General features: G+C 42.1%; 6 protein-coding genes across 6 annotated transcripts; 5 read left to right on the top strand and 1 right to left on the bottom strand.

The window, feature by feature from the left end:
- Positions 1-4,325: 4,325 nt before the first annotated feature.
- EAF01_011314 (uncharacterized protein) lies at positions 4,326-6,475 on the top strand (the record flags this gene model as incomplete). The annotated part of the gene is made up of 6 exons (XM_038919571.1): positions 4,326-4,371; positions 4,452-4,584; positions 4,670-5,151; positions 5,222-5,434; positions 5,524-5,757; positions 5,831-6,475. The coding sequence occupies exons 3-6, from the start codon at positions 4,870-4,872 to the stop codon at positions 6,473-6,475; spliced, it is 1,374 nt and encodes a 457-aa protein (XP_038765085.1). The 5' UTR covers positions 4,326-4,371; positions 4,452-4,584; positions 4,670-4,869.
- A 1,376-nt stretch (positions 6,476-7,851) lies between these two features.
- Positions 7,852-9,450, bottom strand: EAF01_011315 (uncharacterized protein; the record flags this gene model as incomplete). Its single annotated transcript, XM_038919572.1, has 1 exon — positions 7,852-9,450. The coding sequence occupies one exon, from the start codon at positions 9,448-9,450 to the stop codon at positions 7,852-7,854; it is 1,599 nt and encodes a 532-aa protein (XP_038765086.1).
- Positions 9,451-9,726: 276 nt separating this feature from the next.
- Positions 9,727-10,245, top strand: EAF01_011316 (uncharacterized protein; the record flags this gene model as incomplete). Its single annotated transcript, XM_038919573.1, has 3 exons — positions 9,727-9,843; positions 9,923-10,036; positions 10,102-10,245. 3 exons carry the CDS (start codon positions 9,727-9,729, stop codon positions 10,243-10,245), a joined length of 375 nt encoding a protein of 124 aa, XP_038765087.1.
- A 237-nt stretch (positions 10,246-10,482) lies between these two features.
- EAF01_011317 (uncharacterized protein) lies at positions 10,483-10,769 on the top strand (the record flags this gene model as incomplete). Its single annotated transcript, XM_038919574.1, has 2 exons — positions 10,483-10,539; positions 10,590-10,769. The coding sequence occupies 2 exons, from the start codon at positions 10,483-10,485 to the stop codon at positions 10,767-10,769; spliced, it is 237 nt and encodes a 78-aa protein (XP_038765088.1).
- A 464-nt stretch (positions 10,770-11,233) lies between these two features.
- Positions 11,234-13,011, top strand: EAF01_011318 (uncharacterized protein; the record flags this gene model as incomplete). The annotated part of the gene is given in 4 exon segments (XM_038919575.1): positions 11,234-11,537; positions 11,577-12,512; positions 12,530-12,628; positions 12,683-13,011. 4 exon segments carry the CDS (start codon positions 11,234-11,236, stop codon positions 13,009-13,011), a joined length of 1,668 nt encoding a protein of 555 aa, XP_038765089.1.
- A 4,435-nt stretch (positions 13,012-17,446) lies between these two features.
- Positions 17,447-18,252, top strand: EAF01_011319 (uncharacterized protein; the record flags this gene model as incomplete). Its single annotated transcript, XM_038919576.1, has 3 exons — positions 17,447-17,669; positions 17,717-17,979; positions 18,058-18,252. The coding sequence occupies 3 exons, from the start codon at positions 17,447-17,449 to the stop codon at positions 18,250-18,252; spliced, it is 681 nt and encodes a 226-aa protein (XP_038765090.1).
- Positions 18,253-23,382: the final 5,130 nt, after the last annotated feature.

Here is a 23,382-nt window from a genome sequence, read left to right on the forward strand (position 1 = left end):
AATAAAAAGAGGTGAAAGTGAGTTAGATACTATGGGCAAGTAAGTACCAATGGATGGTACAATTCCAAAGGTGAAAAGATACTAAAGAGGTTACCATCGGAGAATACTAGGGATAAGATAGGTGGAAAGCGGGAAAGCCATGATCGAATGGGGCTAGCGGATGGATCCATGGGCAGGGTGAAGACGAATCAGAGAATTCCAACAGGGATATCTAACCAAGATAAGGTTAGCTCGTGAATCTAACTGGATTTCCTCCACGTCAATGCTTGCTCATGTAATGCATTTATTAGTTTGAGTGGTTTGAGTATTCTTTGGTGGTGACTTTGTATGTTGCCAAGCTGACCTATGGTTAATGTTGCTGGTACTACCTGGGTACTGAATGAATGGTGGACTCTGTACACTTTCTTGACTTGTGAGTCTCTTTCTCGTATTGTATTTAAGCTTATTACTCTCGTCGTCTCGTCGTCTCCTTCTTCTCTATTATTCATAAATCTTTCTTCTTTCTTCTTTTTCTTCTTCTTCTTCTTCTTCTTCTTCAGTACCGACCTATTCCCATATTTACCTACCAAGGCAATAACTACTAGCCAAGTTCACAATCATATGTGTATTACTCCCCCTCATTTCATTCCTTTTTTTTTTTTTTTTTTTCATCAAGGGGGTTCATTCTCGGCACTAACTTAAATAAGTATTGCCTTCGGAGCAAAAGGGTAATAAAATGAAGTCGTGAGATCCGTGACCTGGTCAAAAATGAAATTACTCTTAGCAACTTTTTCTTTCCTTTCTTCCCTTTCTTCCCTTTCTTCCCTTCACATACTTCACTTCCTCCTCCCCCCTTCCCTTCCCTTCCCTTCCCATCCCTTCCTCCTTTCTTATCGGAATCTCATCACTCAATTCCCATCGCTATCCAAATCGTTCCTGATTCGAGACGCTAAAAAGCTTGTTATTTTCATTCGGCAGGGATTGGATTGATCACTAGTATTGGTTAAAGTGGACTGATTTTGAACAGGAACAACGTTAGTCTGTCTAGTTTCTACCTAATAAGTCATTTTTCCTTCCATTCTTATCGGAAATGATTAATCGCCCGCCGTAAAAAGCGTTTTGTCTTATTCCTTCCTCGAATAAAGTCGTTGGTGTTTGATGTTTGACGATGGTGAAATGCTAAGTGAGTGAGGTATGAGTCTGATGACGCTCCGCTGGGCCACTGCCGTGGAGGCTTGCTTCTTCGCTACGCTCTGATGATCTGATCTGATAGAATCGGTATTCAACATCTACTCAGGCGTCAGCATCCATTTTAATTGGCTCAAGAGTGGTACCTTGACTACAGTTTCATTGAAGCAACCGGGAAGCTGCTCACGGCAAATGTGGCTACTACAAGCTAAGATAAATTTGGTTACATTCAAAATATCCACTTCTTCGCGACAGTTACACCTTTCTTACACCTTTTCCTCTGTTTGCATCCGAGATCTCTTCAAGGTGCAACACAGGACTCAAGTAAGTACAAATAAATGCACAAAGGGATGTAATGTCATCAAACATGACCCTTCCTTATTCGATCAATGAACTACAGTATTTACAGCATCAATTAATTGATATAATTTTTTGGTCCTTTTCTGTCTTCTCTCGATTTTGAAGCTGCCCTAGTACCTACCTACTGTATCAATACATTATGAATCTTCGCTTCTTCAAGCTCCTTCCCTTTGAAGCTCCTGCGGCTCCACTCAAGCTTCACTTCTTCGCAAAGATCATGCTTTCCTTCATTTCTAGCCAATCCCCATTACTCCTTTTCCTCACGTTATTAACTTAACGCTCGCCAAATCTACACCGATCGTCAAACAATCTGCATAACAATATCATTCATCTCAAACCATCCATCCAAGCTCACCTAAGAAACTTCTTTCAAGTTCACGGACTACGATTTTCCTTTCCTTCGAATCAAAGAAGCTCGTCCCAAGTGACTAACGAGCTAGCTCAACGGACTATTTCCGTCTAGCTGGGTACCCTCTTAGTTTCGTCGGGCTCTTCCTCAAGACTTGCAGTCACAGACTCACCACTGACCACTTCACTGTGTCTCTATGGAAGGATAACAATGGTAGCGATAAAAAAATTAGCGACACTTGGATTTTTGGGGGGGGGACCGGTAGCTCCGGATGTTCGGCGTAATCTTCGTTCATTCGTCAACGGTGAGTCAAAAATGTTAAACTCCTCGATAGAGACGAACGAGTGCCAAGACCCACATGTGATCTACGAACACATGATTAGGAGGTTTTTGAAATTGAGATTACATTTGGCGATGAAGATAGCTTTTAGGCATCATTACAAGTCTTGGAAATGTTTTGGAATTGGAGACTTTGATCTTCTCGTTCACCTTGACTTTCTTTCAATTATACCTCCGGCTCGTGTGGACCTGAGTACGAGATAGTAATTTGAGTGAACTCAATTTCTAGCGAGGCCTTTCTTAGACAGGTCCAAGTATCAAGGGGAAGTCTCCTGAATTTCTACAAACTACCCCATCGACCGACTTGAGGATATATGAATGGGAGCACCAAATTGAGAAGTTTCGTCTGAAATGACTCAAGCACAGGTCAATATCTCCTCACTATCCGGAAAGTTAACAGTCAAGGGTAATCAATGATGAAGTCTCCTGAGCAATTGGCCCAAATAAATTTATATACTCAGATCGCTTTACTTCTACTCCTATTCGTCGCTTTCTTCCATCAGGTCATATTCTCAGTATACCTTCGTATTCGCATTTTCTTTTCACAGAGTTACCCCCATACCATTCAAATTACAACACTACACCCTCTTGACTCCTTTCCCAACAATTCTCGGCAAGGTGTCGTTCAAAGATGCTCATTCCAAGATTTCTGAAACAGCTTTGTCTTCGGCAAAATTATCCTATTTGACCTGCTGCACAGATTTGGCTTTGTGGTATTGTCCCAACTTTTCTATTCTCTGCTACACTAATTTTAGTTTCAATATCATTTGCAGAGTTTATCAAATTCCATTATATCTTGCTGTCTGGAGATGGCGGTCGCATGGGTGGACGTGGGGGTGAACAGCAAAGAACCCCAGAGACGCAGAGGGAAGGGAAAATATTAGAAGAGGCATCCGGGACTGCACGATGATTTGATTGCTGGGAGGGATGCGCGATCGTTTGTTTGGTTTTATTCGAACCGACATCTGAGAAAAGCTTGATTGAGACCGATGAGGTGTAGTTCATCTCCTTGGTGGGAGTGTTGTGAACGAGTGTTTCACTCTGCATCTCAACGTCTATTTCTTTTGTGTTCAAAGTGTCTTATCTTTCGTTCATTGAGTTTATCATGATTCAATGCTTTGAAGCCGTCATTTCAACACTTGTCTCGCAATCCAAACCACACTCCTTTTGTCCACCGCGATATGTTTATCTTCCATTGGCGCGAAACAGTCGCTGGAATCAGATATTATGTTGTCGGTTACATGTGGAACCTCCCTTCCAAAAAAAAAAAACCTTCATTGTAAAGTCATCATATTCTTCGTTGGTAATGAAGTCTGCCATCTTGATATCAGGTGAGGCCAATTCGTGATTCATGATGTTCCTAAAAGATTATGAGTTAGGATTGCCTCTCAATGTGCGACAGAAACCTACCTCTTTGCTTTTCGTCATTATATGACGATGGGAAAATTATCATGGCGATATTTTTGGGTAATTCTGTACATCGTATGTCTTTTTTCGTTAATCGCAAATTCTCTGTTTGTTAGGAGGATATTGCGGTGATTATCGTCGGGACACTGAAATACTGGTCGGATAAGAATTGCGACCAAATTCACGAGAAGAATTCTACCACGTGTGCCATGAATCACAAGTTTATGCATCATTGAGCCGCTATCTAACACTAGGTGAGGTTTCCCACACTTTAAAATCCTTTCCCCAGATTGGCATAAATGAAACGTGTTTATATCAACACATGCCGCATGTGTGCTAACCTTTTTGTCCTTTATATATGGAAGATTATGTTGTCTAGGGGGTGGTAGACAATGGTTAAGGTGGGGAAGAAGGAAGGGTGAGGTAAAAGAGGAACACCAAGAGAAAGGGTCTAATCGTAGTTAAACTGCCAAACTCTAAGTAGGTGCCAGCACTAACTATATTCACTGACAAGTTATCCACTTCAAACAGATTGACATTTTGACAGTTGCCCAATGACGATACTGTGGGGAACGTGCCGTTACTTTCATATTGCAGCACATGCTATCTCGAGTATGATGAGCAGGAAGACGTGGGGAAGAGGGGACGCAAATAGAAAAAGAAGCGAAAGGTTTTGTTCGAGGAGGGTGTGATGCTTTTCTTCAACTTTTCGGAAGAAAATCATTTCCCTGGGGTTGATTAAATTCGAAGTATGTTCACCTCTATATTGCGCCTGCTCTGTTCCAATCAACATATTTGACAACTTCCAATCATTCATACGATTTGACAGCCCTCTCTTCCGATCAATTCAAATGCGTCGCTTCTGACAGGGGGAATTATAACCCGTGATTTTCAAACGCTCAAACGCTCAAACGCAGCTCGGAAGCCGACTTCCGTCTTCAATATCAACCGCCAATGAAGATGTAAGAATTAAGGCTTAATCTATCAATCCATGTTCATCGTAGTTTTGCACCGATAACACACGGACTGACTTTACGATTTCTTCAGTACTCGTATCGAAACTCTGCTTCATAATTTGACAACAGTAGTTCCTACTCTCATGAGCTTCATACAACTATTTCGGTACTAATGTTGTTGGTCACTAGTTCAATCGATAGAATTTTAATATCATCAACGAGTAGCGCTATGAAGATGATATAAATATTCTTTCTTCATTGATCTTATCTTCACATTTCCAAACAGAAAACATGATTCGGACCTCCGATCTCGTCATTGAGCGGACCCCGCCATTACCACAAACGAACGACAATGAGAAGGTGAAAGATGGGAAAGAGATGGATTATTCTCAAGACTCCACTTCAATCAATTACACGATTGAAGAAGAAAAGAAACAGAGATTTTCTATGCTCAAGGAAAATAAGATTGTAAAGTTTTGTTGGAGTGTGGTTACTTATACGCCGAAGAGATGTCGATATGATGTGGAAAACCCGCCAAAATTCAGTTTGTGGACGAATTTACTTTTTGCTTTTGTGAGTTCTACTTCTTGACTCCTCAATGGGAGTTCATGGTCTTGTAATCTTGCTAACACATATTTCGTAGGCTTGTACTTTCACGGTGGCAAATCTTTATTACAGTCACCCTATTCTTAATATCCTAGCGGCAGAATTCAATGTCACCAATGAACGTGCATCAATTATTCCTACGGTAATGCAAGCAGGGTATGCGTCTGGACTGTTGCTTCTATGTCCTCTGGGAGATATCTTCAGGAGACGTGCATTTGTATTGTTATTGGTATTTTTTACTGCGACTATGGTACGTTTACTTGAAAGACTTTTATGAATAATCTTTATGATGAAATATTCACAATGTCCTCTTAAACTGACCGAGATTCATCATTGTAGTGGCTTGGTTTATGCCTCACAAACTCGTTCTCTGTGTTTGTTGGAATATCTTTCATCACAGCACTTACTACCGTCACTCCACAACTTATGCTTCCTTTGGTAGGGGATTTAGCACCGCCAAATCGTAGAGCAACTTGCTTGGCTATTGTTTCTTCGGGTCTACTACTTGGTTTGCTGATTGCTCGTCTACTTTCGGGTATTTTGACACAGTATACTACTTGGCGAACAATATACGTAGGATAATTTCCCTCCCGCCCCCACGCCCCTCACCCCACATCGCTTATCGTATTCACTAACAACTTCTCAGTGGTTTTCCTTCGGTGTCCAATATCTCATCTTCATCCTTCTCTACCTTTTCATGCCGGACTATCCAAGCACCAACCCTGGATCTTTCAACTATTTCTCCCATCTACTCAGTATCCTCCGGCTACTCTTCAAACACCCCCTCCTAGTCCAAGCATCTCTCATCGGCTTCTGCACCTCCACAATCTTCACCTCCTACTGGACAACCCTCACATTTCTCCTCTCTTCCCCTCCCTACTCCTTCTCCCCCATCCCCATCGGTCTCTTCGCCCTCATCGGCATCGCTACCTTCATCCTCGGCCCCATCTACTCCCGTCTCATCATCGATAAATTCATCCCTCTCTTCAGCGTCATCCTCGGTCTCCTCTATTGTCTCATCGGCGTCATCCTCGGCACCTATCTTGGAGAATTCACCCTCGCGGGCCCAATTCTCCAAGCGATCTTTATGGATCTGGGGATCCAAACTGCGCAGATTGCGAATAGAACGGCGATTTATGGGATTGATACAAAGGCGAGGAATAGAGTTAATACAGCGTATATGCTGATGGTCTTTTTGGGACAGTTGACCGGGACCGCAGTTGGGAATAGATTGTTTGCGAGGGGGGGGATGGGTGTTGAGTGGGAGTGGGATTGGGGGTTTGTTTTTTGAGGGGGCCGTGGGAAAAAGGATGGGTCGGGTGGGGTGGGGGTTGGGGGGTTAGGAGGAGGGATTTGGGGAGGGAGGTTGGGGGGTAGAAGAGAGGGGGTGGTGAGGGGGGAGGAGGGGATGGGGGGGTTTTGGAGATGGAGATGGGGAATGGCGAAATGAATGGAGAAGTTGAAGTTATATCTTCTCGTGTGGGTTCTGTACGGGAATCGAAGGTTGAGGGTTTGAGAGCTGAGGGGGAGGAAGGGAAATTGGGAAACTCGGATAAGAACCCGGTGTGGTCATCGCGAATATCTTGAATATCACGTCACTCGGGGTCTTGAGATTGGATGAGATGTATTTTTCAATTCGATACGATATGAGATGATACTGATGGACGAAGCGAAATGAGGGGAGCAAAGTGGAATCATGAAAGATCTCAGATTCGAGAAGAAACGAAAAGCATATATAGCCGCGATATTGATATAGAGGAGATTATGTACAAATACAGACCTTCCTACCTATTGAGTAAGAGTAAGATTAAGATTAAGAACAAGATTAATGGAACTAGTCGGCCGCTTACAAGAACCAACTATTAGGAATTTATCAAATTTATTCTTTGGCTTTTTGAAAGAGGCCTGTCATTACTATGTATGAGTATAATAAATACATCTGTCAATATGTTCGAGGCACTCGGTTTGCGCACAGACCTCATACTATCAGTTTTTTAAGAATGTTAAACTTCCTTCATCCCATCTTCATCTATCTTCCACTAACGATCAGTTTTGATAAATGGGTTAGTTATTGTTGGTCAAGAAATGAGTCGATGTAAATCGATACTTGTCGTACGTATAATGTGTCCACTCTTGAAGATTGGTTGCTATAGAAAGCTTACATACACCCTATAAGTTAAGCTGTGGGTTCTGATATAATACCTGGTTATCTAGCTCGATTCGATATAATTCAATGAAGAATGGAGATTTATTGTTCTACCGGTTTATCAAGCCTGTTTGTTTGAAGCAATTCCAGTGGTTGATGTTGAATTTCGTTGGTTCAAATGTTGTTAGTATGAATGGAATTTGTGCCTTGTTCTTCTTGTTAGCCTTGAGGTTATAAGCTAGTGAATGTGCTTGAATTGAGTAAAACCCGTGGACGTCCACAAATGTGAGAGGTTCCAATAAGTGGTAGTTATGTTCTTACATATATTGGAGATGCACGTTTGAGGCTGAGTTAAATGTGAGCGGGTTTCCCCGCTCTGGAATTGGTGAGATTCTTTGGTTGAGATTTTTGTTTCGTCGTCTTGTCTTCTAAGTCAACTACCCCACTTTCCGACCACCCCCTGTTTCCGACCACCTAAAAAATTCATATTATCTACACTTAAAACTTTAATAACTCAATAACTATTGAACTTCAATGAAATCGCCTGTAGAATCACTTTCTATAGCACTAGAGCTATCATCTACCTCATCTTCACGATCTCCAGCTTCAATTTGTGTACGCCTTATAGCTCTAATCCCTGCGAACTTCGAATTTGGAGATACCACAACCTTTCGCCTTTTTCTAGGTAATGCTTCATCTAATTGATATTCTAGCTTTCTAATCTTATTCTCTGCCTCTAAGAGTTCATAATCCTTAGCATCGAATCCTTTTATAATCTTGCGAAATAGTAATCTTCGTGTTGGCAAATCGATCTCCTTCTCTTGAATCATTATATCTCTATATTTTCTGATATCGGCTCCTTTTTGAGGGGTTTTCCATTGAATAAACGATGAATATATATTCCATTGAAGAATAGGATCATCATCAGATTCAGGATTAAGTGATAAAACCTCTCTATTGCTATTTTCAAGCAAAAGTCGACTCATAAGAGGTTTAGCCATATTTTTGGGCCAAAGACCACTAGCTTGCCACCCAGACTTGATATTTTGAATAGTTAAACCTTCTATTCTAGCCTTCTGATAGCAAGAAAGGAAATTGCGCTTTCCAATTGGTGAGGAATCGGATAATAGACTTAATTTATTAAGTTCGATTCGATATGCACTTTTTAGGGGTGAGAACACAGATAAATCGAGTGGTTGTAGTACGTGTGACGTATGTGGTGGGAGAAGTAAGAGATATACGTTGTTATTAAAGCATTCTAACATAAATGCTGTAGTTTCATGGCTTCCGTGTCCGTCCAAAATGAGGAGTCTTGAATTTTCCGGCTGAATAGGGGTAGTTTGAGGGATATAGATCTTTTTCAGCCATTCTAAAGCTGTAGCATCTGTAGTCCATCCATTTTCTGTAGCGGTAAAGTTCCAACCCTTGAATAGAGTCAAATCTGTTGGAAACCATTGTTGTTGAACTGATTTTCCCTTATATATTACAAGGGGAGTAATGCTTTTTCCATTGGCTGAAATGCATTCTATAAAAGAGGTCCAAATTCGAGATCCAGGTTGCTTTTTTTGAATAAATCTTCGATCAGTGCTTCCTACTACTAGTCCATTAAGACCCTGACCCTCCATTATACCTGCTTCATCCATATTCCATCTGTTGGCCGGCTTAATAGCCTTGATTTCAGGGATTGCGAGGTTCCGGAACCACTTCTTAATAATATCAGATGTAGCACCTGAAACTCGTGCAGAATCGATTTGATGTTGCTTCTTAGTTCCAATATTAGGATGCCTTCGAAAAAAGCTATGTATCCATTTCTTTCCAAGTGAGGGATCCTCCCCTCGTACAATAAGGAGGTGCTCTGCCATCTCTCTGATTTGACGATGTGTAGGGCTAGTACCAAGAGCTTCCTGTACTAATATCCATTCTGCTAGTCGATTCTCCTGAATTGGAGATAACTTTTGAAGTATTTGGGCGCCGTTTTGATGCGAAACTCCACCATATATTCGATCGTGAAGTGTGGTACGTGGAACACCATAATCCAAGCTAGCTCTTCGTATGCTTGCTCCATTTGTAATCGCTCTAAGAGCCTCTGCGATATCTTCTTCGGTATATCTATTCTTCATATCACAATTATAATAATATCAAAATTTCAAATCAATTGATTAAAGCATTGTTGAGTTATTCAAAGTATAAATTTTATAATTACTCAAAGCGGTGTGGTTTTTGAGGTGGTCGAAAAGAGGGGGTGGTCGGAAAGTGGGGTAGTTGACTTAGTTCTTATTTAATGTGTCCTCGAACCCATAGGTAAATTGTATTTTGTTTACCCACAACTATCTACTGTGTCTTCTTCTTTATTTTCAACCCTGTCCATAGCTTAATCTTAACTTGGACCAACCATCATGGCAAAATCTTTCGAAGGAGCAGAACTTGCTACCTTCAATACGAAAGAACTTACACCCAATCTCGTCGATGCAATTTCTGCAACAGAACCTGAAGCCATCTTCGCTGAATACCCTGTGAACCCCGTCAATTAAGAATCTGGCTATCAAAAGTTCACGTACAGATCTCTAGCAATACCGCTAATGGTATAGCAAGGTAGCTTCAAGAAAAACTGGACCGGGGGAAGACTTTCCTGCCTTGGCTTACATTGGTCCTAATGATATTGTCGCCATTGCTTTCTTATTGGGAGCTGTCAAGCCTGGATGCAAGGTGTGTAATCTGATTACTTCAAGACCATGATTTGAATAAGCAATTGACATCTGCTACTTATCTAGGCCCTTCTTATATCGCCCAGAAACAGTATTCGTGCGCCAGAAAATCTACCTACTTTTACTAAATGTAAAACTCTGGTCACAACAAGCCCCCGATCAACTCAACTACAACCCATGATAGCTGCCCTTTCTTCAATGGCTCTTTAAATACTCGAACTACCTAATATCTGAGACTTAACCGAAAACCCTCACGAACATTCTCCATTCAAGAAATCTCTTGAAGCGGCTCAAGATGAGCCCTTCGTGGTTTGACATACTTCTGGAACCACAGAACTACCAAAGCCCATCGTGTAGACTCATGATTGTATTGCTACGGCCACACAACGGATTGAAGCTCCGCAGGCTATGTTAATCAAATGGACTTTTATGCTGGGTAAGAAAGAGATGACTTTTGATTGTAGATTCAGAGTCCGTATCTTTAATACATTTCCAAATTTCCATGTAAGTTATGCTGGAACTCTGTAGCCATGAATTGATACTAATTAAGATAGGCCGCCGGTGTTTTCTTCGGTTGGATCAACGGTTTCCGTGGTCGGAGTGTTTCCATATATCCAATAGCTGGTCTCCCTTCAGCTAGTCTTTTGATTGACGGTCTCAAGCATAACAATGCTGATATCGCGGTTCTCGTCCCACCCTACGTTGTTGATCTTGCTAAAATACGGAGGGTCTAGATTTCGTTGCAGAAAATCTAAAACGTATCATTTATCTTGCAGGTGCCATTCCGCCAGCCGCTGGAGACGTTATCTCTTCCAAAATTGAACTCCTCGGCCACGTGGGAGCCACAGAGACGGCATTGTATCCTTCCTTGAAGCCAGTCAATACACGATGAAACTTTTAGGGTCACCATCAATTTGATCCCTGCGCAAATATATCCTTCGAGCATCAGGCTGATGATCTTTATGAAGCTGTCTGGAATAGAAACCGTGAACCAGAAAAATTACAACGTATCTTCAAAACCTTCCTAAAACTTCAGCAGTGGAGATCAACAGATCTCTACTCGCTACATCCTACGCAACCAGATCTTTGGCTTTACCGTGGTCGAGGAGATGACATTATAGTCTTCCTTACTGGAGAAAAAACAAATCCTATTCCCATGGAACATCGACTCAATTGACACCCAGAGATTCGTCAAGCAATGGTTATTGGCGCATTGAGATTTCAAGCCGCTCTCTTGATTGAACTTGTCGATCAAAAGTCAATGACAGCGATAGAAAGGGCAGAAGTTATTGAAAGCATTTGGCCTGCTATAGAAAATGCTAATTTGACATGTCCAGCACACGCCAGAATTGCAAAATCTCATGTTCTTTTCACGGAACCAGGGCGTCCTATTCTTATGTCGGCGAGAGGAACTATACAACGAAGTCCCACATCACGAGAATATGCTTCTGAGATAGAGAAGTTATATGGCGATGCTGATAAGATGTCTGCATACAGTGCAGGTGAGAATGATTAAAACGAGGAACACGTCGATATTCAAGATGTTGAGGCAGTGTATAAACTCTTACATCTAGCTGTTCTTAAGGTCACCAAATGGGATGAGGTCAAAATACAAGATGAAGATGATTCGTTCGTTCAAGGAGTGGATTTTCTGCAGGCGTTGCAACTCATTCGACATCTAAAAAAGGCTCTAAACAAGCCCGATCTCGCAATCTCTATCTTGTACGCCAATCCTTCTATTGCTCAGTTACTATATTCGATTGTTACTACGTCTAAGGATGAGCCGAACATAAATATATTGAATGCGTCGAATCGCCATCGTGAGATTGAGGAAACTCTCCAACGATACATTCAACTTGTTGACAGAATCTCTAGTAAGCATGAGTTTGGGAAAAAGTTATCCACAGTCAATGAACACGTAGTCATTTTGACGGGCTCAACTGGTTCTCTTGGATCATACATCCTAAGGACATTGATGCAAGATAAATCCGTATCACATATTTATTGTTCAGATCGAACGTCCTCTGCCCGTTCCCGCCGTCAAGAAAAGTATAAGAACAACAACGAATCCACAGATTTCTCAACCTCTAAAGTTACGTACCTCAAGATAGATCTCTCTAAATCCGGTTTGGAAGTCGATAACGAAACATGCAAACGAATTCAAAGTTCTGCAGCAGATATCATCCACAGTGCTTGGCCAGTAAACTTCAACCTCTCTCTTGAAACACATAAGCCACAACTTGACGGGATTATCAATCTTCTATCTTTCGTCTCCACAATTCCACATCATGTCTCTCTTCTGTTCTTATCATCCATCAGTTCTATATTAGGTCTCGAATCAACATCCATACCCGAGATGATTATCGACGATACATCGGCACCCCTCCCAATGGGCTACGCAAAGAGTAAATTCATCTCCGAATGTATTCTCGACCACGCTGCTAGGGGAATTATCTATCGACATCAAGGTTGCTCGTGTAGGTCAAATTTGCAGGTCCTGCTTACACATCTGGTGTGTGGAATAGATCTGAGTGGATGCCGAGTCTAGTGATTACTTCTTACAATACAGGATTTTTACCAGAGAACCTTGGTAGTGATGAGATGAAATTAGATTGGATACCGGTTGATCTCCTTTCATCTTAACTAGTTGATCTCTTACTCAACACAGATCTCAAAGCTTCCGAATTGGGTGCTAGTATATTCCATCCGCTGAATCAAACTCCTACGACGTGGAATACTATACTCCACGTCATTTTGAATACCTTGAATTCTTTGAATCCCAAAGTCACTCTTGCAACAATCTCTTACACAGTCTGGCTTCGGAAATTGAAAGATACGACGAGAAAAATTGTATCTGGTACTACGCAGTTGGAAGAGATATTGGAAAAGTATCTAGCGATTAAACTGCTTGAATTTTCTGAGACGTTGCCGGAGACGAAATGGTCGGATAAAGATGTGGAGAAGGCGATAGAATAGAAGCTAGTGTACATTTGAAGGGATTGAGGGGGTGTGGATGAAAAAATGGGTTGAGGGTTGGATTCAGGGCTTAGGTTGGGTGATGGGTGGTTTTGGAGTAGAGACGTGTAAGGAATTGAGAAGGGGTGTTTTTGATGTGAGAGATAAGGTTAAGGGAAAGGTATAGGGTAGTTACAATATTGTTAAGCTCATGATCAGTCTTGTCTCGAAGGCCGGCAGAATTCGTTCGGGAGATCTTGATTCTATGATTACATGATATAAATTATCAATATCGAAAACATTTCTTACTATTGATATCATCAATCCCATCATTACTCATGAACTACCATTACATTAACCTAAAAGTCCATTCCCAACAACCAACCCTCTATTTAAACAACGCCACCGACTTTCTACTATATCCCACCGTCGTAGGCCACGCACTATAATCCGGCGTGAATAAAATCGCATCATTACAATCACTTCCCAAACTCGTATTATTCAGCCACGCCGGTTCCCAATAATGCACACCTCTTCCCAATCCATGCGGTACATTCCTCACCACACTAATCACATCCTCCGTCCACTCCAGCTGTCCCGCAACCGTATACGGAATCTCCGGCTCGCTGCTCTGAGGAATCGGATTATATTGTCCATCGCAAATTGCCGGGTAATCCGTCTCGGCCACATGAACCGGCTTGCGATATGTTTCCGCAACCCAATGCAAAGTCGTGCGCAAATTTGCCAATGTAGCAGCGGTACCGTAAAAAGGGTAAAAGAAAATCCAAAAACATCCCATGCGGAGAGCGGTACATCATTAGCGGTTAAGGCATCGAACCAGCGTTGTTGGAGCGTAACTATTCCATCCATCATCAATATGGATCATAATCTGTGGTTTGTGTACCCCGACCGCAAGTGCGTCGTCGACGCCTGCACGTGCAGATTTCCACAGCGTGGCAAAGGAGGAGAAATCTTGTGCAGAGCGCTTGGGGGTTGGATATCCACGTCTACGTAACCGAAGGGCCATAGCATGCCATGACGGATTTCATTACCCAGCGCGACGATATCGAGTTTGATACCCGCCTTTTTGAACGATACCAAGGTATCTTTTACATATGCCCTCAGGGTTTTCGCAAGAGGTTTCAACTCTGTAGGCCAGGCAGCTGGAGGAGGTTGTTTACCTGGGATCAGCCCAGGATCGGAAAAGTGGAAATCGAGATAGATTTTGTAGCCTTGTTTTTGCATGCGTTGGGCAAGTTGCAGATTGTATGCTAAGCCGTAGACGCCTTCGACGGGATCAACCCATTGACGTAGTCGTACGCTGTTCATGCCGCCGTCGCCGAGAATGGCTTCGGCGGGTCGCGTGGCGTTGTGTTTGAGAGTGTCTTTGAAGATGGAACCGCTTTGTTCGAGCATGGGGAGAGAGGATAATCATGTCCTTTGAAGAAGTAGGAGGAATCTCTGGGGTTTTGTGAGTTTTGATGGAAGAGGGATTGAGATTAGTGTTCGTACCTTGAATGGTTCTCTGGTCTTGCCAATGTTAATGGCAAGACTGTGATTAGAAGACCCCAGAATTTCATGATTTCTATCGTACGTATTATGTACACACAATTAAAAAAACTCGGATACTTCTAAAATAAAAAATCGACAGACCACAGCTCAATTTTATACAAATCATCCCCATCCCATCCGGATTAAACCCATCTCTCCATCTCTCCATCCCACAAAACCCCATAACTCAACACACACAAACCAAGTACCTACCAATCGTATACCCACCCCATCAACACCCACCCCACGGCTCAGCGCCGACACTATGCAACAAAATAAACTACTCCGTAAAGTCCAAGAAAAACATCCTCCCCCTGTTCCCCCGTCCCCGCGATCCGAAAACTCGGCAAACAGAATTTCCACCATACATTGTACTGTTTTCACGATACGAACGGGTTATTTTATCCCATCTCCACGTTCTCCGAAATTCTAGATGTAGATGTGGGGTTATTTAATCTGTATTTAATCTACGTGCATTCTGCACCCCTCATTTGGGGTTTAGCGGGCCAATGGGAAGGGTGGATGAAATGGGTGGGGATGTTTGTCCGGGGAAGCGAGGGCGCGCCGATGCAGGTCGAGGTGAGGGTTAGGGATTTGGGATGGATACTAGGGGCTTGGATCTTGGATTGGGGTTGCGAGGAGTTAGTATGGTGGTCATGTGGTATGTATTGTGAAGAAATGAAATGTGTGATTGTAAGATTACCGGTATTATAATTGTTCGGAGAGATTCTTGAAAGGGAGTTGGTTGCTGTTTTGGTTTGGTGGTGGCGGTCAGTAAAATGGGCGAGGCGAGGACCGAATTTTCGGGATTGTAAAAATACCTAGGTACTTGTAGTAAATAAGCGTATTCCACCCCACTCTTGGTAATCTTCATTATTGATTGTCTGGTCGCTTGTGAATAAGCTGGGGAGGGTCCAATGGAGATTTTTTGAACATTGCGTATGTACTTCAACATATCGTGAGTGGGCTCAGGTGAGAATTACTAATGTATGAAATCCACCATATGCATGCGAATACACTCGAGTATTGTAATCGTGTTTTTTGAGTAAGAAGAGAGTGAGTTTCGAAAGATATAAGGTTATATTAACCTGGTATATATATCAATACCCTAGCGAACTGTCGTCTATAATTACCATGCGATATATCCCCAACGCCTCACTCACCCACAGTATTAATTATCCCACCCGCTTGTTTTTGTCTAATATTCATAAGAGTATATCAATCCTTTAATAGAAATCCCGCCCAAACATACCATTCGAGCTGTCCAATAGGTTCTTATTCAATCTTATTCAAAATATTTTGAGTTTAAAAACCCTCACCTGTGCACCTCCCATAGCAGCACTCGAAAACAACTTCTCCCTCTTCAACACGAACCCAGTATTAGTACAGACACCTTGCTGTAATAATACAAAATCTCTTTTATTTATAATCGCTTACTTAATCTCCTGTACCAGTATATCCGGAGAGAATCTTCTAAATCACTCCCTAGGAACTATTAGAAACACCGAGTTGGTAATAACAAGCGTGATAATTACACCGCAGGTTAATATATGGGCTGAGACCTTCGCGCTAGGCGATGACTCTCTTCCGACAACATAGTCCGAAATCCGCGACTTAGCCCCAACAGCTGTACGTCCTCGTCTCATCAGAAAATCACTGGAATGCAGAGGCGGTTGTTTTTCGGGATGTCATGGACATCCCGAACTGAGAGATGCGAGTGCAGACTCGGATGACATCTGTTACGCCTTGGCGCGCGCGCAATCAATGCTGCAAATCATAGGGCAGGAAAAAGCAGTTTGAATGATTCCTCTCTCCGGAGAAGGGGAAAGAGCAAGTCTAAATGCGGGAGGTGAGATCTACGCAGATCCATGTTACCTTTGAGTTTGGTCGCTAATTAGATTTTAGAAATATTTCTTATCAAAATCAATAACAGTCGAATATTTTATATTGAAAAAACACCTATTTTGGTACAGAGTTCTTAGCTTACAAGTAATTATACAATCAAGTATATTATAAAGTTCATCAAAGTAGTAGCTATTTAGCTATGTAGTTTTAATGATTAATTTAATTTTATTAGTATGTAGATTAGTATTAAACCTCACGAGAACAATTCGCTTTCCCTGCATAGGAACTAGTTGGCCGTTTATAAGCGTCGACTATTAGAGCTTTAAATAGAAAGTAGTAAACCAGACAGCTATTTAACACTCGTAGTCAATCACCTACGTTCTTCTCAGTTGTCTCAAAAAAGAAAAGTTAGATGTCTTTCTTCAGAAAGAGTATTTTAAAAAATTCGAATTCTGAAATATAATTTTAGGAATCTCACCATCAATGCCATAAGTCGATTCGTCAAGAAAATGAAGAAAATGAATACACCAGTGCCTAGTTCTGTCCCTGCTCCTCCCACCACTAAGGATATCTAGTGGAATCAAGAAAATCTCGATTATCTCAAATGTAATTGCTGAAAAGAACTGGAAAGGGATTTTGCGGAGACTAGAACAGGGGTATTAGATATCGCTTCGACAACTTAGGGCTAAAGCAAACCATACTCTCACAGAAGTACAGCGCTCTACGCTCTGGTAACGCCACGGCAAAGATTGACGTGCGGGTGAATTCTGCAAACCCTCAATCAGGGGGAATAACAGAAGGTTTCCAAAACGGGCCCATGGGCTGAAGGAAATTGTGTGGGATGGTGTAAATGATGATTTTGCCCTAGCATACTACTCGTTATCGCAAGGCAAAAAGGATCTCGCAGTGATACAGGGGGTAGACGGGGAAGTGTTTCCTGAAACGCCATTGATTTTACAGATACTTTTGACGGGGTATACGGGCGTGGCAAGCAAACTCAACGAAAGGGGAACAAAGCCAGGTGACGAAGCTAAGAGCTGGACCCCCGGGAAGTTACTTAATGGATCTTGACGATTGGGAGTTCCACCAATGGCTGTGTGACACCTCGGATCATAACCCGGGTGAAATCACAGACCTGATGAATATCATCTGCAGCGATGTGCGAATAAACCAGATGAAATTTACAAATTACGGCGGACATTTTTGGGATACGACGGGACATGAAAATATAGAATGTCCATTGAAATTTACCAAGCAACCTACTCCTAAGACGAGCACAAATGGTGACTAAGACGTCGAGTGATAAGAAGAGGGCATCTGGATGATAAAGCACCATCGTCGAGGAACAAGCCACAAGCGTCAAGTAGCAGGACACAACCATCTAGTAGTGGAACGCCACAACGAACCGATAATCGAGATAACCGAGACCTTTATGACACTCCTCCACCAGCTCCAAAATTATCCCGCTCAAAGAAACCCAGTACAAATCCACCTGCAAAAGGATATGCATCAGGAGGATGGAGAAGCGTGAATGATCCAGAGCAGGGCAGCGACGACGCTCACCATCTAGTTCCCGCGAGCCCGAATCACGCAGTAGCGCATCTTTTGCATTTCGACCAGTCCTTCATCTGGTGGAGAGAGTTACAATGAGACTTCAAGATCTTCGAATAGCAGAAGAAACCTGATCAGAGGGATCGACGACAAGATGCCGCTTTTATGTCTCGCGCCTCGGATAGCAATACTAGTAGACCAATGACGAAACGACCTGCTATGACGTCTGAGAGGAAGATGATAGTAGGCGAACGAGAGAGGGAATTGTCGCTTTGTAAATCTAAGATACCGCGTGATTCTCGCATTTCAAATTGATGTATGAACAATGATGTCGGAATTTGTCATATGAAGCGTATTGGGCTGCACTTTAGACTGTCCTCCGCTACCACTATTGCACACACTTCCATTTACATATAGTGATCAAACAACACTTCATGGAAGTCACATTTTGAGTTGAAAAGCTGGAACAATCTAGGCTGCCCGTTCTGTATATGAGATATAACGAATTTTATTTTTTGGTTGCTAATCTGGTTACCCCTTCCTACTACATACTGACTTCTCTCGTGTGATTCAAACAAATTGTATATTGTGTCTAAAAATATCGAAACAAAATCAAGAAGCCAAATAAAAATAAATAATCAACATCCATCTTCACACTCCATCATCCAAACTGTGATACATGAGAATCCAGGCGCAACTTTATCTTGAGGTCAAGGATCTTTCTGATCTGTCAAACCCAAAGATTTTGGAGATCCATAACAACCGCAAGTATAGAAAGTCTCGCGAATTCTCTATGAACCACTTGGAGAAGAGCAAATAAGAGCTTGACCCCAACTATTCGAGTAATTAGTATCCGCACCTAGACCAAAAGCAGGACAACTCACGATAGGAAGATCGCAGCACATGTCGATTTTCCAACATCGGCGCAGACTTTTGCTGAAAGATGCTGCGTCGGTGTATGTACCCGGTGCTATTGGTATTAGGTTATTAGTCTGCTTCGGCTATGAGAGGTAAATACATCGAGTCTCGCAGTCTAGATCAGCTAGCACCAAGGACATCAGTGTTCGCAGCATCGAGGATTGCCGCTGCTGCAGATAGCATCTTGTCGAGATACAAGGGTGGCAGGCATTGCGAAGGCAGATGCGAAAAGGGCAGTCATGCTGACTACGATGCTGATTCTTGAGGAAATAAATGTTGATGAAGGATTTTTGTATGATTGATTTGGTGGAAGTAAAAGTTATTTTCTTGAAGTTTGTTGTATGATGAGACTGAGAATGAAACTGAGAATGATTGTAGAGAGGAAACTTCGTACACCTTTATAGATTTCTCTGAAGCTCGTTCGTGTTGCCCTCCTGGTGGCCCAACATGGCTCGCTACACTTCAGGTCAAGTACATGATGTCAGTTCATGAATATTCTTGATATTTAGTACGAGCTGACGATAACGTAGAGCATGCTCTTTCCTATCATTAGGGGTGATATTGATAAGAATAGAAAAAGCAATGACATCCAGGGAGTTCACATGGTGATCATTGGATAACTCGCTTATGTGAAGAGGAATATAAACTGGATAGTGATTGCCTAAGACCAATCCCATAGACTACCATCGGTTCCTGACATATAATATCACCAAGTATGAGCCCACTTTTCGGAATACCGGATTCAGCTTTTCAAGGATAGAGGGGCAGGAAGAGTAGCTTCAGCATCCAAAGATCAGCGACTTGCCTTATAGCTCATTGGTTAAGATGGCTCGGGCTAAATAAAATCAAGTGCACACCTAAACCACACATCTTTCAAAATTTCAACTGTAATCAAACAATCAAATTTGGTATTTTGACTTTGACCTGGAGTATTCCAGAAGTGGTGTGATTGATTAGGTGCTACAGTTTTACCGTATTTCAAGCATATTTTGTAGTTATCATATCCTACATAGATATGTGTGTTTTTCTGAGATTCTCTTTCTTGATGATCTAGTGTGTACCGTGCAACATGAGTTCGTTCAGCTCGGAACCGGGGACGTAGCCGTTGTGGAGAATTCTTCATACTACAGCAGCTAAAGCTTCAGGGATCGGCTAGCCCCATATCTCCACTCTTGGTGCGATCATCGTGATATATCGTTGGGATTGAAGTGTCAATCGGCCAACTTTATATTGTTATACGACGTGCATCCGAACAGACGAATATCGAGGCAGCTATAGCCTCGTTGACGATTGACGAATGATCATACTTCACTACTGAATTTCATCCATTTTGCAATATAATCGTATGATAATGAGCGGCTTCCTATATTGACCTAACATTTCATACCATAACAAATATTGAAGACTGGCTAGGCGGAGCTCCAATGCTGTTATATCAAGGCTATTTTTGGTATGCAGATAGACAATCGGGTTTGTCAGAATAGAAACCATGCCTGCTGTCAAGCAAGAAACGATCCGAAATTAAAACTCAACCATGTGGCAAACATGCAATATCATGTTGAATTATGGTAAAGGTCCTCAAATTGCATTTTTTTGGTCGGCGTGTGGGCAAAGGTCTTGCTCCGGTATTTCCAATGCAGGCCAATATAAGAGCCGTAGCGTATACCCCCGATTGGTCAATTGGAGTGAGTTGAGCATTCCAAAACGGTAACTCTGTCCGAAGATCTGCATTTTCTCCTTTCTTTCGCTTACTCAGGTACAGAATTCTTGCAAAGATTAGGATTTGTTAGTCCCCAATTGAAATGGGATATGTCGTGTAAGCGTTTAAAGGTTCGTCATAAATGACAAGGTTGTATGGCCATGCTGGTAGAAACCCTCTTGATAGGTCAAATCTTTTCATTTGATCCTTATATCCGTGTGTGAAAAGATATCATTCAGAACAAGTAACGAAGACAGTTTCAAAACGGTCGAGAAGCATTTGACGTCGACGCTAGTTACTTTTGCATCTAATGGGTAGCTTGTTTAGGAAGTCATTGCTTATATCACGTGCAACATGCTCTTTCCTGTGCATGCTTAATAACCATCTCGGAATCTTTTTGACAACGGACTATATCCAAAAGGAATCCTGGATCGGATTGATAAAACTTTAATAGAATACGTATTGAAGAAACTTGGATGCTATGTCTAGATTCATAGGGCCTTCATGAACAACCTTAACGGTGACGGCTCAACGTCACTTCATCCATTCAAGATCGTAGAAATCACAGTCAACGACAGTGTCTATTTTCTACATGACCCTTACCCAGTCCTCTATTATTTTTCGATGAGGAATTTCATCGCCATTGCCTGCAGTGAAACTGAAAATGCTAGCTAGATTTATTACAAACCGACGACCTTGATGTTCTACAGTCGAATGGCATCCCTTCCTACCGCCTAACTATCATTCCGATCCCCATATCTATCCATAGCATTTCTCGCATCCGGCCGAAAAATTGACGTTTATTCTCAGCTCTCGACGTCTAGGGAAAGAATACAGAAGTGGTGATAGTTTGGAAATATATGCCAAGTTTTGTGCATGCACTAGAAAAGGGAAATAATAAGATACTTACGGTCCGAGGCCGTACAGGTACTTTCAAAACTCCCCTTCATACAAAACTCGTGTACCAGCATCTGCTTCGCCACCATATCCTCATGTTTTTTTCTCCTCGACTTTGCATTGCTTATTTTCCCTTATCGACATCACAAAGCTCGCGCTGAATCTTTTCAAACCTCGAAGAGTGTTTGTTCCTTCAGCAAGGCCTGCCTCCTCTTGGCGTAGGCTGCAATGTATTGTACATGTTTCTGTATATTTAACTGGAAGTCTTCGATTTGCTTTGGTGCTCGCGAATGCATTTCGAGTTTTCGTAAGTGTGTCTTTGGATTGTGGTGGACTGTTGCCTGACGGGCTTGAGAAGTTGGGAGCCGGACTGCACGGTGGTATGTTAGTTAAATGCAGCTCTTTGTTACAAATAATGAAGGAAAGATGAATTTGGCGCAAAGGTTGGTTGCATAGTTGAGTTGAGCTTACCATTTTGTTGGAATTGGGGCTTCATGGTTGCTGCTTGTAAGTTCGAGTCGCACATTGTAATTCGAGGTGCACAACTTCTAAATTCTTCTAGAATCGGAGATCAGAAAAGCTTTTCATGTTGAAGGCGCATGATATGAAGGCTGAGGAAGAATTTGAGGAGGATAGGAAGAAAATAGTTTAGGAAACAAGGAAGTCATGAGTGGTTAATATTCCTATGTTGGAGATGTGAGTGGTATGTTGGAGGTGATTATTCCTTATTCAAATTCTTCTTATCTGAATGAATATTCATCTATTAATTAAGGTCCTAGTATGCATAACATACAACGCAGTGAATGATTTCCCATTGCTGTTCCCACCCATTGACCCACATTTGGCAAAAGGTCGTTTTAGCGAGGGCGGTATGTATGAGTGAGATATAATCCCAAGCATTCACACACCAAGACCCATTCGCTCATTCAAAAAAATCACAATCACCATCAAAATAGCATGAGGGTCTTGAGAAATAAACAAAAAGGTGGTTGTACAGCATCATCCCCTGATTAAGAGACTCTTGATGATGAAGTCAGGCGCTCAGACTAATTGGACGCTGGCCGAGAGTGAGAACCATAGGCAGCCCACACCGTTAGAAACGCTTTTTTGAAGGCTTTTCGCGTACTTGAAATACATATCAGAGTAGCTTCCACGCCGCTATACTAATGGATGATGATAGCACGGAAGGAAGTGCCGTCACCTGCATCAACGTTGGAACGGGGAGAATGTTTTACGCTGATAAATTTCATTGTGGTGATTATTGCAGATAAAATATCATTAAGTTACGCCGCTACGACCGTTAGCATGTTAATTCTCCTTCTTTATGGTCGTTATCGATTTTGTATCCAGCTTCGCACGCGCTGGTCTTCGACTCTGATGTCTGAAGCCTGATGACGCGGGAATATTAGGGGGTGAGTATGAATGATCAACAGAATCATAAGCATAAAAGCTTGAGGGCAATGACTTACACTGCAAATTAAAATATCTGCTTCAAAGCCAAATTGGTTCACAGTCACTCTCAATTTCTCTTCTACCTCCTCCAAATCCTCAAGCAATCCCGCCTTCTCTACCTCAGTCCTCAATTTATTGTTCAACTCCTACTCAAATTCATCCAATTACTTTTGAATCTTCTCGAGCTTTGCCGCCTTTTCCTTACAATCGGCATTGTATTCCTCGTCATCTCGAATTCTTTCTTCGTAGTCAACTTTTTCTTGTCTTAGATTTTGGATGCGTTCTTCACACATTCGAATATCCTCTTTGTTCTCTTGGAGAACCATCAAGAAACGAATAGATTTCTCGCTCGTTGTGGTCGGTTGAGCTATTATTTCCTTGATTAAAGCTTTGATCTGGATAAAAGGGCTCATCAGTTACTCTTCGTGTTGACATAGAACCCGGCATCGTATCGAGATAGGGGTTTTGAGACTTGAATA

This window comes from Botrytis porri, assembly GCF_014898465.1.
Source record: "Botrytis porri strain MUCL 3234 chromosome Unknown BPOR_020, whole genome shotgun sequence".
Taxonomy (NCBI): Eukaryota; Fungi; Ascomycota; class Leotiomycetes; order Helotiales; family Sclerotiniaceae; genus Botrytis; species Botrytis porri.